Source organism: Malaya genurostris, chromosome 3 (assembly GCF_030247185.1).
Source record: "Malaya genurostris strain Urasoe2022 chromosome 3, Malgen_1.1, whole genome shotgun sequence".
Classification (NCBI taxonomy): Eukaryota; Metazoa; Arthropoda; class Insecta; order Diptera; family Culicidae; genus Malaya; species Malaya genurostris.
Genome location: NC_080572.1, coordinates 514490 through 528358, shown reverse-complemented (window position 1 = coordinate 528358; position 13869 = coordinate 514490). Strand labels below are relative to the sequence as shown.

At 39.8% G+C, this 13869-nt stretch overlaps 1 protein-coding gene across 2 annotated transcripts in view; it reads right to left on the bottom strand.

The window, feature by feature from the left end:
* Nucleotides 1–9852, bottom strand: part of LOC131439265 (ecdysone-inducible protein E75) — a 139786-nt gene extending 129934 nt beyond the window's left edge. The window contains exons 1-2 of one of the 2 annotated variants that reach the window (XM_058610069.1): nt 9261–9852; nt 4083–6311 (exon numbers count right to left, since the gene is read on the bottom strand). In XM_058610069.1, the coding sequence (XP_058466052.1) occupies nt 4083–4848 (766 nt within the window). In that variant the 5' untranslated portion in view covers nt 4849–6311; nt 9261–9852. Of the gene's footprint in view, nt 1–4082; nt 6312–6373; nt 6391–9260 lie in introns of those variants that run through there. The other variant, XM_058610070.1, reaches the window with a different exon arrangement.
* Nucleotides 9853–13869: the final 4017 nt, after the last annotated feature.

Genomic DNA, 13869 nt, shown 5'->3' with positions numbered 1-13869 from the left:
ATGCTTCTGACGGTGTTTCAGTTAAAGTTGGTACCCAAAACTGTTTTGCGGTTTCCATTTAGAGTAATTTTGCAACAAAATGAATCGTGAAGAATTTCCCAACATTTCAATACAAACTACTGTCAAAACATTCCCGATCCGACTGATAGGAGCGCCTCAGTAATAAATACTGTGTCCAGATATTAAATTATTCAAATTTCAGTTCAGTAGTTAAATATGCTCGAAACTGGATGCATTTATTTCAAATTTAAACTTACGTACATTCGTGATAATTTTTTTAGTGCTAGCTCTGACTGTCTTGTTTCGTTTAACACCAGAGAAAGGTGTACTAGGGTGGAACAGATCAAATATTGAAACAACTTGTTGGAAATGAAATGCCGCATCGAAATGTATCAAAAGAAGCTTAATAATGGAGCAGTCCCTCTAATTAAATTTATATTAGATCTTCATCGATTGTATAGAGAGTGCTAGCGTACGTTACGCGTTCATGCTGTATGTGTGTTGCTTTCTCGAATATGCATTCTCTAAAATTCTGAGTAGCTCAATAACAGTGCTGTTCCACTGATTGAAGAAGATTTTTAGTTCGAATCCTTCCTCTAGAGAGTAACGTGTTGTAGTCTATAGTATAGTCTATAGTCTGTAGCCAAAGTTGCTCCACATTTCAGTAGCAGCAGAGAGTGTTAAAGTAGACGCATTTGTATATAGACTCACAAATAAACTAACTGGCGGCGTCGATTATACCGGTAAACTGGGACCCGTTTTCTATGTCTGTGTCACAAGGTCACAGGGCCTTTCATATTCAGAGAGAGAGAGAGAGAGATAGATACGTCGTTGTATAGCAGCGTTGCAGAAAAAAGAAAAAAAACCTTTATCAACAAATCCCATAACCAGTTGTTCGTACGTCAACCCAACAAAAGCAGGCTTTGCTGCTTCAGAGATCAAATATCGATGCTGAACCGAAAACGTTTCCGCATGGCATGGCCGACTGCAACAACGACGACAGAAATAAAAATACACGTTCAATGTAGCTGTTCTGTGAAACCGCGAATATAACATTCTAAGAGGTGACAACTTGCGGTGGTCTAACTGGACCCAAAAATGGCAAATGGAAATGAAGGTGACGGAGCAAACAAATAAATAAGCAACGGTGTGCGACGCTCGACTGTGTTTATTGCCCGTTTATAAACCACTACCAGCACCATGGCTTATGTTTTGGGGGAAGAAGTTTGTCAGAGCACACCAAACCAGCCAGCCAGTCAGCCAACGTCACAACAATTGTGCGACGCAGAACGGGCATTGTCGAAAAAACATTTTTTTTTTCACTGTAGAGGCTACCACCGTTGTCCATTGACCGCGTTGAAGGTTGCGAGTGAGCGAACCGGCGAATGCGAGAAAGGTTTAGTGTTATAGAAACTTGTCACGCCGGGGTAATCAAACACAGCCGAAGTTCAGAGTTCAGGGGTTGTGGGCTTCTGTTTGAGTATGCAATACTGAAACTATGATTTTGATGATTGCGATTTTGCGTGACACTAAAATCTGGAAAGAGAAACTAGGCTTTGACCAGACTTTTTTAATTGTTTCTCTCTTTGATACTTGTTAGAAATTTTGGATATTTTTACTATTAATGACGCCAGACTTATAACAGCGTTTGTTACAAAAAATATTTTCTTTCTTCAAATTGGTCGTCAAATGGTGAGATAACTAAGCCCTCACAAGTTCCTATCTCATGCCTCCCCGAGCGTCTATGATGACATTTGGTCAATAGAACGGTGTCGACTGGGTGCTATCGCCTTCTGCGTTAGTAGCAGAATGAGAGGTGTGAAATGGCTTGTAGGTTGAAGCCCTTCCTAAAGTGCAATATTTATCATAGTATATTGCAATATGTGGTTTTGTTGTTTATTGCATGATTTGTTATATATTGAATTGAATTATATTACATTGTATTATATATTGTTGTTGTTATTATTATTATTATTAAAAAACTGCTATAATTAATATTCACTTCCTGCAGTACTGCGACGAAAGAAGAGCATAACTTACACTGCGACATCAACTGTTATATATTGTATCATAGCATATGACTTCATAAATTATCGTCTTATATTATATTATATTAATTTATATTATATTATATTATATTATATTATATTATATTATATTATATTATATTATATTATATTATTTTTTATTATGTTATATCACAGAGAACAGATATCCAACAGACATTCATGCGTGCAAAGTCGTGTGGAACGGTCATTTTTAACGGATTTTCACATGTATGCTTTACACAGCTTCTTAAAAAGGTTGTACTAGCTTGGATGTCTGTTCTCTGTAGTTATATTATATTATATCATGTTATATTGAATTATATTATGTTATATTATATTGTATTATATTCTATTATATTGTATTGTATTATATTATGTTTCTTTATATTAATCTATATTATATTGTATTATGCTCAATTATTTCGACAACGGGGAGGGGCAGGGAGTGCATCAGGGTATCTTACAAGTGAATGACTGGATGATGGAGTGGATTGCCAACCTGAGTCACGTGGAGGAAGCTTTGTGTTTCTCCCTGAAATGAGTAAGACGCACCCTTCTAACAAACAAACCATCAGGCGGGTTTAAGCTGGTATAGCGAAATTCTTTATTATATGGCTGGATGTTATTGCTGGAAGGCGCCGGCTGCTCAAAACCCATTTTGGCCTTCTTAACAGCAGTTATATGAAAGCTATCTGATAATCAAATTCGGATTGACTGTAAGTCTACCCGCACACACTGGTAATGCCTTGAACTGATGCTGGCTTCACACATACATACATACATACATACAAATTTTTTTTTCATAAACTTGTTGCTTCTGATCGGGATATTTCGAGATGTGGTCAGAATCAAGTAAGGCTGAGAACCATCTAGGATGATTCAGTTGTATTTTATGTAATGTTTTCTTCATCAATAAGCACTCCAAACTCCCTATGTTGTATGTAATATTATCAAAAGTACAACGCTTAGAAACTCTTAGAATCCTGAATTACGTTAGCTTGGAATTGCATTGGTTTGTATACACTACAAGTAGTTCACGGATAAATTCATCCCATCATCGAATGGCACAACAAAAATATTTAATGAAGAATCCCGGATTTCCTCTTGATCAACATTAGTAGGTCACCAGTTTCGCACGATTCTGCAATTTGTTACTGAGTTATCATGACAGCCCCGCAATCAAGAGTTCTAGCACGACTACCAGAGCAGATATAGACCAAAACTCACGGCATATCAATTCAGCTCCCGATGGAGATATATGCAGTTACGGATTCATGCTAACTGAATTATTGGCTTCAAAATGATAATAATTTAACCTTTTTCGTTGCTTAAAAGTGTACGTGAAACTTTTGGCAACATGAAGTATGCACAAGATTCATGCGGACCTTGACAGTACGGTAACGACTTAGAAATAGAAAAAAAAAACCCTAGTGGAACTTTCAAAAACTCCTCGATCTTTTTGTAAAATAGCACAAACTCGAAAGTGTATCGAGCATTGCGATAGATAGTCATAATCTATTTGAAAAATTTCAGTTTTATTATCATCAATTTTGTAGATCGTGAAACTCAACATAGTTCATTGGGAAATGATCGTCTGTGAATTGTAAATCCAAAGGTTTTTCTTCCAAACAGTCAACCAAGCCATTCTGTTTCTTAAGAGAACTCTTGAATATCAGCGTTTGCTGGAGTTGGAAGCAGATACATTGAAAGTTTAAAACTCTAGGTTAAAGATTTATCAAAATATATGCACCTCACTATGCTGAATGATCTCGAGCGCGTTCTTGAACTAATAAAAGTTATTTAAACACGAAAAACTCACGTAACCCCCGAAAAAGGCTAATGAAAATTCATTAATTTTATTTTACAGTTAGCATGATATTAAAATAATATAATTTTCTCCCAGCACATTCCAAAATGACGCTTTTTACAAAAGTTTTTCATATTTTCCAAATAACACAAAAAAATTTGAACGCTACATACGAAGCACCTAAGCACTCCATCACAATCGAAACAAAAAAAGCCAAATCTACTTACCTAAATCTGGCATTGAGCTGGAAGGTTCCTCGTGACCATTTTTCATCATTTTAGACATCATCGCAGTTCCCCCGCTCCCAGTGCCACTGGTGACACTACTCACCATACCAGTAGGTGGTGGAGGAGGCGGTGGTTGCATTGAGGTCACGTGGTGATGTTGCTGATGTTGCTGCTGCGGCTGCTGTGAATGATGTTGCTGCCGTTGCTGAATTACCATCATAGTAGCCTGTGACGGTGACGGTAAAAGCTGTTTACTAGATGACACTACCGAATGGTGAGAACCATCTGTCAGAACAGTACTGGATGAGGAGGCTCCAGCAGAATAATGCTGGTGTAGTGAATGTTGAATGGAACTACCGTCTCCGCTAGCAGCGGTTACGATTAGGTTACTTCTATTTGGGGACGACTCCGGCTGCTGATGTGAGTGGGATGGAGAAGCGTGGTTATGATGAAGGTCATAAAAGCGCCCATCCCTAATTACATGAACTTCCTGGGTCTGAATTGGTACTACATTTTCACACGGCTTATTGGAAGGTTTAGCAATAATTTGTATCCGAGCGCGGTCTTGAGATTGATGATGACTGGTCACCGGAGAGGAACTGGATGTCGCAGATACTGACTGCGGAACAGCGATAGCAAGTTTGACAGTTTTCTTTGTATCAACACTACGTGGTGAATACATAATACGCTGATTGTCACCGATCACAAAAGTCCTGACTTCCAGCGAATCCTTCTCTTCCTTGACAAGTTTGTTCAAGCACTGCATTTTCTGTTTTCCTAAACTTTTTCCTCGACTATTACAACATCGAAACTGGCTCTGACCGAGCGACACACTATTCTACATTTTACTTTTCTCCTGTCACTTCCACGAAAACGAAAGAATATTATTATTGATAAACTAGAGGCATTGCATGAAATGGAGCTGAACTTGGCCTCCGTTTCGGTTCGGCAAATATAATTCAACATTCAAACACACTCTTGCCGAAGTATTACGAGTTTTTCTTCGCCCAACTCACCACCACATCTCAACAAGCACGGATAAATCGAATATTTTCACTATACTTTCTGTACCGCTCTTGTTTTCTCTTCCTTCCTTCAATGCCCTTCCTGATCGAAACTGGCTGCGATGTGCGAACCGAGCGCGCGAGTTCAAGGTCAATATTTTCGGAAACTCAAAAATAAGATCTGCAGTCTCTAGTATATGTTCACCGAAACATAGACACCGATGTTCGAGTGCTGTTGGCTTGTAAATCACGCATTTTAACACCAAAATAAAACCAGCACATAAACACACTGAGCCGCCCAGCCTACTGTGTTGAACTCGGTCGAAGGGGAGCGTTTACATATAGAACGAAACCGCATGAGTATATATGTCACTGACACTAGGGGAGAGAGTGCCACTCATAAAACGAAAACAACTCGTCAGATGCCGCTGGTGTGCGAACGACGAGCACTCACCCATACCGGCTCAGTCAATACGATCGCATATAATGGCATTAGCTATAAACTGAGGCATCAGGACTCGCCCAACATTTTGTTCGATTATGGCACAGGACGAGCTTGCACAGTGCACTGTAGGTTACTGGCACATGCAGCATGCCATGAGTGACCTCCAGAGAAAGCGTGCAAGAGAGCGAGCGGTAGGGTTCTCACCTCAAGCACAATCGTTGCTATGTCGTTAGTCCTTGGACTTGTATCCTTTAGCGGGACCCTGCTTCAAGGCCTACCTGCATACCAATGTGCACTCGCTTCAAACACTGCCTTCCTCGTGTATCCACCGCTACTTGCTTGTACATTGCTCACACGTAGGACTACTGTCCTTGGGCCTTCGTTTCACGTTCAATGTCAGTTAAATTTTTCTTCTTTTCCAATATCAATCTGTTTCTTCATACACATTTTTCAGAACCACTGCTATTACGCCGTATTCTTAAATTCTTTAAGTTCACATTACTGTGATTTATTAATATTCTCTGCTGAATAAAATCACCACTGACTGATCGAATGTTGTTCAGGAATATACCAGTACCTAACACAAACGATGACTGATTGGTCTCGGTATGTGTGTTGTTATGATTTGTTGTTGGATTTTTTGTTTTTATTTTTTGCACTTCGTGATATTTTTCTGTTTGTAGATTCACGAATACCAGCCAAAAATCTCGACTCGATCATTACTCTTCACTTCTGCTGATGCATTGCTCTACAGGGGATGGCACAATATGGCACGAAATTCTAAAATAAGACACGGAAAATAATTTTCATGGTCAGCATTTCACCTTGAATAAGTTTATTACTTTTATGATTCGCGAGTGCGAGAGTAGACGGGGCACTGCCGTGGTGAATTAGTTCGGCACAGTCAACTAACTAGCAATACCTAGCCATTGAGGTGGGTACGGCATTCAGCCAAAGCCTACTTTGCCTGTATCGTCGTCGATAGTGTTGCTGTGTTACCGTAGCAGGTCCACTCTATGAGTGAACGAGTTGAACTAGGGTTGCAGTCGAATCAGCTGTGTTGGAGTGTATGGATGTAGCTGTGCGTCACTGAGAGTTCCAGACCGACAGATTTTCTCCCAAGATAATGTCATGATCAGATTTTATAAGAGATCGAGACATATCGGTTCGTATATTTGATAAAATTGAATAAAATTTATCATTGAACAGTGTCAGTAGGATCGTAGCACCAGCCATGCAATGGTTCTGTACACCATGAATCGGCTGCGAAGTCTGTTCAAACAGAAGGTCAAATTTCTCTACAGGAATGTAATACCAAGGCTTTGCTTTTTTATCATTGAACATAATTTAAGCGATTTAAAAAAAGTTAAATTTGAATTCTGAAGTTCAAAAGATCCATTCTGAAGTTCCAAACTTCATTTTAAAAATTGCTCCTTATTTTATTAGTCACTCTATTTAAAAGTTCCGGTACTTTAAAAGAATCATAGCCCTCTTTTGGATATTTCATTGATATCATCGGAGATTTTTTTAACCACTGCTAGTAGTAAACAACTATCGGGAAATGGAAATTATTGTTTTCATATAGGTTTTAAAAAATTTAGCCTATATTGCATGAAATCTAAGTTTGAACATCACCCAATGCATTATTTTGAACCAAAGTCTCGCTTCTAAGTACTGCTAATCTAACGGCGTTTACAAACTATATTCTGCGTATAGAAAACAGCATAACTCGTGGGTCTTTGCACTCATTAAAAATATCATACTTGAAAATGTAAATGAAACGAAACCATTGACTGTTTTGCTTTATCAAAAGGCCTTTAAACTTTATCGCATCTCCAAAGCTACGTTTTATTTAATGGGCTCATTTAATCTTTTAACAAACAATAACCCAAACGTTTTTTCAAACATCCATACTTTTTTTTGATGACTACTTGACTACTTGATCTAAAATTAACAGATTAAGATGAATTCGGGGGCAATGTATGAGTTTTTAAAAAGTAGAAAGGATATGAAAATGTGCAATACTTCTGATCAATAATTATTAGTCTTATAGTACTACTTGTGTTGCCATTCAACAAGACGATCTTACGTGCTGAATAGAAAATGCGAAAGAAGCTATTCGAAAAAAGACGTAAATTTTCACACGCAAATCGAAATCTTAAACCCGTGGCCTTTAAATAACCTATAAATGGTAAATAGAATCACATAATTTATCAGGCATTAGTCAATACACCAAAGCAGTAATCACGCTTTTCATTCGTGGGATTTTCGAGCAAAATGTCAGTTTTTTGTTTGTGAAAAAAGCGAGCAACATTTTTGAGAAAAGTGACGAAGTTATTAAACATTTAAATATGTACTGTCTGGATGACGCAACCCTTGATTTATCGAGTAAATATGCAACTTTATTTAGGTTTTTCATTTTAGATTACTCCACATAAATTTCCTCAAAACACAGTTTGTACCTAGTCAACTATTTGATCTATTTCTTGATCAAGTAACCCTTAACTTGATTTGAGTATAGCTTCCGCTGGAATAATTTCGTTTGTTCCTAATAGAATGCTTTATAAAGTAGATTCTTTGTCCCAAATATTATGGACAAATACGTATTTCGTCTATTACTTGTAGACCTCTTTAGTGTCGGAATCAGAGGGCCAATCGAAATAGCAGTAAATATTGTCGGTAAAGTTCAGTCGGTTCAGTTCAGTTCAATGGATGCATGAAAAACAGCGATCGCATGAGAATACATAAATGTTAGCAAAGCGATTTAAAAAAAAATTGCACTGGCAGTTGAGATGAACGGGACGAAATTGAAGTAAGCGTCATTATACTCAATAGTACTGGACATTATTCGCCCGGGTTAGCGGTTTAATGCATAGTGCGCTGATCTCACAAGCCAGTTGTTATATGTGCGAACCCCGACCAGGAAGGATTCCATATTCCATTGTATACTTCGAAGACAGTGTTCGAATCTACAAGTATTCTCTAATTAAACTTATAAAACTATCATGACCATATATTGACAACACTAACTACCTAATTACTTTAAATAAGTCTTATTTGCTGATAGAGCGTATTTACGAATCAACCCGAGTGAAATAGCCGTAGATCCGAAAGAAATTGTCTATAGAAAGAAAACTACACTGATTATAACAACCTTTGCAACGTCCTCAAAATCCACATCTGTACAGGAAAAATTGATTTATCAAACCTATTGAAATGTCTGTGAAATCTGATAATCCAGATTTTAATTCGATCAGATTTTACAAACATTCCAATAGATCTGATGATGTCAATATTTGTGTACACCAAGGTCTATTTCTCCGAATAGTCCATTTCTAAATAAATTCTAATATCATAGTTAATTTTTCAGAATTATTTACAGTTACAATAAAACTAGCTACGTTTGCAACTTGAGTCAAACAGTTTCAAACTTTGAGTTTGAGTTCCAAATCCAAATTCAAATGGTATTCTGCCTGGTAATCCTTATTCAAATGGTATACTTTCTGGTTCGAGAAATATTTCCACAATTTAAATGCAGTTTCATCATTCTGTTAAAGCCCGGAAATCGCAGCACTCAGCTACGACCCTGGTGACAAACTTATGCACCGTAAAGTGAAACATTTTTTGGCATTTGACTTTGTCACAGGTCGCGTTCCATTCCTGCCCCACCTACACTCGCACCGTGTCTCATACATTGTAATGTAAAAAATAACATCGAGCACACATCACCTTTCTACTATGGGCGCTTCATAGAGCAAACTGGCAAACGATCAAAGCAGGAACTTTCCGGACCCTTCTCCTCCCCATGGATCCGTCGGACACTTTATCGACTATCGGTGTGTTTACACTAATTGACGTCGACATATGCGCGGATTAGTGTGTATAACTATAACAATCGCACTTGCCTCATTAGCATATCTGACCAGTCGATTTTTTTCACACTGCACCCTCCAGAACAACTAAGCTTGTGTGCGGGATAGGAACTGATTTCAATCCTCCAACGCACAGTCCATAAAAAGTCCAAGGACACACACTTCCTGCACGGAACACCAAACCACGGTCAGCGTTGCCGAATATCCGGGAAATTGTGTACACCCCGGGAAAGGAACGAATCAGTCCTTGCTGGTAGCAATGATCACTGTATCCTGGGTTCCTAGTATCGGATTGTCTCACGTCAAACACACGAAACCAAACATCATACGCCGGTCAAGAAGTCTGCTTCTGTGAGAATTTTCCAGAGTAGGGCTAAGCCGCGTACCGTCATCAGGGCAGGACTAACCAAAATTCCATCCAATTCACCCAAAAGATTTCCCTTTACTGTCGCTTTCATTGAGAATGAATAGGTGATGTACCACCACACAGTCTGACCGACCTAACAAACATTCCGGTCCCGGCACTATTCGGAGATGACGGCGGCAAAACAATATGTATGTACAAGGAAAACGGAGAGTACTCCGGAAAGTATTCTCTCGGCTCTCCCGTTCTCAGCAGTCACAATACATAAGACCGATTCCCATACCCGTTGAGTGACGGTGGTATGATTCCCCACTGTTAGTAAGGGGGGTTTCGGGAGCACTAACATCCACCCGATCCAACTATCACCACTTAACCGTTCTGGTAGGAAGACGGAAAGTGGCATGAAACTCACCGTCCGAGAGTCGTTCCTCATCACGAGCGTGTAGTGGAGTGAAATTTACTTTTCTTTTGTCGAGAAAGCGAAAGGGAACAATGTTGTAATTCCTGTTGTATTGATGTTGCATAACTACGAGCATACTACAGACCGATAATACGCTGCGCGTTTGTCTATGCCTACTTCGCATGTTGAGATTGGCGTCCATGGCTACTTTGATGCGGAGGGCCAATCTCTGACAGTGTGCTGCTCGCACGCATTGTCTCGAGACGGAAGTTGTTTACAAACATTCGGCAGATTGAATTGCTCTCATGTTTTGGCCCGCGCCGATTCATTCTAGCCGCTGTCTAGGTGGGTATGATAGGTGTGAATTGCGCAGTATTTTCGAAATGATTCGAATAACTTACGGTTACTAGATTAGCATAAAGCAACGCTCCGGGCGATTCCGCAAAATGCGATTCAAGGTCATTTGATTCGGTGGATAATTAGACAACTTACTTCATGGCTAATTGTTGCCCAATTCTCTTTTACTATTATTGGTATAAACGATTTTTGTGATGCTTGTTTATTCTCGAATTCGGCGCTTTTTTAAATCAATATACTGATATATTAGGTATTGGAATTAATTCATTACATTTATTGCAAAGGTCCCATGACCCAGAGCGGAGCCCGAGGGGCGCTGGCCTCTCACGAAATCAGACACTTTTATTGATTGCTTTTTTACAAACTATTTTTTTTTTTTTTTTTTCAAATAAAATTTTTATTAGGCTCATTTGCTTTAGCTTAACGTGGCCGATTGTCTTGTTGTTAGGGGGAGAGAAAGGGATGCCGTATTACGGGGCGGCATACTCCCCAGTTAGTAAGGGGACATAGGGAGGGTGGGACCTACACAGTATTGAATTGAAATTTGAATACATCATTGGTTTGTGGCATACATCTTTTAGACACATTTTGCGTTCGATGAATCTTCATGTTTTTCAGCTTGTAGCAATGAAGAGATTATTCTGGATTGGGATGCTTCGTTGGTGTGTTCTGACGTTGATGTGACGTTTTTGGGTAGCTTCCAGCAACTCAGTCAGTTCAAGGCAGGTGCATGCTCCGAAGCATCGTTTACACAGGCCATACTTCCAGCAACGTAAAGAAGAGTGCGGTAGAGCTGTAGACGAGAAAGAGATAGGGAGAGCACTAAATTTGAGCATTGATAGTTTTCAAGAAGTTATAGATGAGAGTCATATAAGGAAGATTTCGAGTTGCCAAGACGTCGCGGACTGGTACGAAGGGTGGTATACCTCGGGCCCGAAGGGAACCTATGAGTTGGGACCTGGCATCACAATACTCGACACATGTCCAAACAACATGTTCAATGTCATGATAACCCTCACCGCAAACGCAGACACCACTCTCAGCGAGCCCCACACGACGGAGATGCGCGCTGAACATATAATGATTAGACATGAGCCTTGACATTACATGAATAAAGTCTCGGCTCACGTCCAACCCCCGGAACCAAGCTTTCGTCGATACCTGTGGGATTATTGAGTGTAACCATCGTCCCAGAGTTCCACTATTCCAAGTATATTGCCAGCTGACTAAAGTTTTCTGACGACAACAACTGAAAAATTCATTGAAGCAAATTGATCTTTCATAAATGTCACCTTCTAGTGCGCCCACCTTGGCTAGTGAGTCCGCCCTCTCATTGCCCCGTATGGAACAATGTGAAGGGACCCAAACCAAGGTAATCTGGTATGATTTTGCAGATAAAGCACTCAATTGTTCCCGTATTTTCCCCAGGAAATACGGTGAGTGCTTTCCAGGCTTCACTGAACGGAGAGCCTCAATGGAACTGAGACTGTCCGATACAATGAAGTAGTGATCTGTGGGCAGAGTGTCAATGATCTCAAGGGTATACTGAATTGCAGCTAGTTCTGCGACGTAAACTGAAGCTGGATCACTGAGTTTATAGGAAGCGGTGAAATTTACATTGAATATACCGAAGCCAGTGGACCCGTCTAGATATGATCCGTCAGTGTAAAACATTTTATTACAGTCGACTTCTTTAAATTTATTATTAAAAATTTTTGGGATCTCTTGAGGGCGTACAGGATCCGGGATTCCACGAATTTCCTCTTTCATGGATGTGTCGAAAAACACAGTAGAATTAGAAGTATCCACAAAATGAACACGATTGGGAACAAACGAAGAAGGATTTATATTCTGAGCCATGTAGTCAAAATACAAGGACATAAAACGGGTTTGTGAATTAAGCTCGACGAGCTTTTCAAAGTTTTCTATCACCATCGGATTCAAAATGTCGCATCGGATTAGCAGTCGATATGAGAGATCCCAGAACTTGTTTTTCAACGGTAAGACGCCCGCCAGCACTTCAAGACTCATCGTATGGGTTGATTGCTTGCAACCCAAGGCAATACGTAAACAACGATACTGAATTCTTTCCAGTTTAATGAAATGAATATTCGTAGCGGAGCGGAAACAGAAACATCCATATTCCATTACTGACAATATCGTCGTTTTGTACAACCTGATCAGGTCTCCTGGGTGAGAGCCCCACCAAGTTCCGGTTATTGTACGAAGGAAATTGATTCTCTGTAGGCATTTTCGTTTCAAATACCTAATGTGACATCCCCAGGTACCTTTGGAATCGAACCAGACCCCGAGATATTTAAATGTGAAAACCTGAGCTATGGTTTCACCCCCTAGTTGAAGCTGTAATTGCGCAGGTTCTCGCTTCCTTGAAAATACAACCAGCTCAGTTTTCTCCGTAGAGAACTCGATACCCATTTGAAAAGCCCATGTCGACAAGTTGTCGAGGGTATCTTGCAATGGTCCTTGGAGATCGGCAGCTTTGGGTCCTATAATAGACACAACACTGTCGTCGGCAAGTTGTCTTAGCGTGCAAGATGTGTTGATACATTCATCAATGTTATTTACGTAAAAGTTGTATAAAAGGGGGCTTAAGCATGAGCCCTGAGGAAGACCCATGTAACTGAATCGCTTTGTCGTCAAATCACCATGCTCAAAATGCATGTGTTTCTCGGACAATAGATTATATAAAAAGTTGTTCAAAACTGGTGAAAGACCATGCTGATGCAACTTCTCAGATAGAACGTTAATGGAAACTGAATCGAATGCCCCCTTGATGTCGAGGAAAACTGATGCCATTTGTTCTTTACGAGCAAATGCCATTTGAATTTCTGTTGAGAGCAACGCTAGACAATCGTTCGTTCCTTTGCCCCTGCGGAACCCAAATTGTGTACCTGAAAGCAATCCATTTGTTTCGACCCAATTGTCTAGACGGAAGAGAATCATTTTCTCCAACAATTTCCGAATACAGGAAAGCATAGCAATCGGCCGATACGAATTGTGATCGGAGGCTGGTTTTCCAGGTTTTTGAATAGTAATAACTCTCACTTCTCTCCATTCGTGTGGGACAATATTACCCTCGAGGAACTTGTTGAATAAATTCAGCAAGCGCCTTTTGGCAGAGTCGGGCAGATTTTTCAACAAGTTGAATTTAATTCTGTCTAACCCCGGGGCTCTATTGTTACACGACAAGAGCGCAAGTGAGAACTCTACCATCGAAAACGGTGTTTCGTTTGTATTCAATGTCGCGACGCGGGATATCTTCTGTTCCGGAACAGAATCAGGACATACTTTCTTAGCGAAATCAAATATCCAGCGGTTAGAATA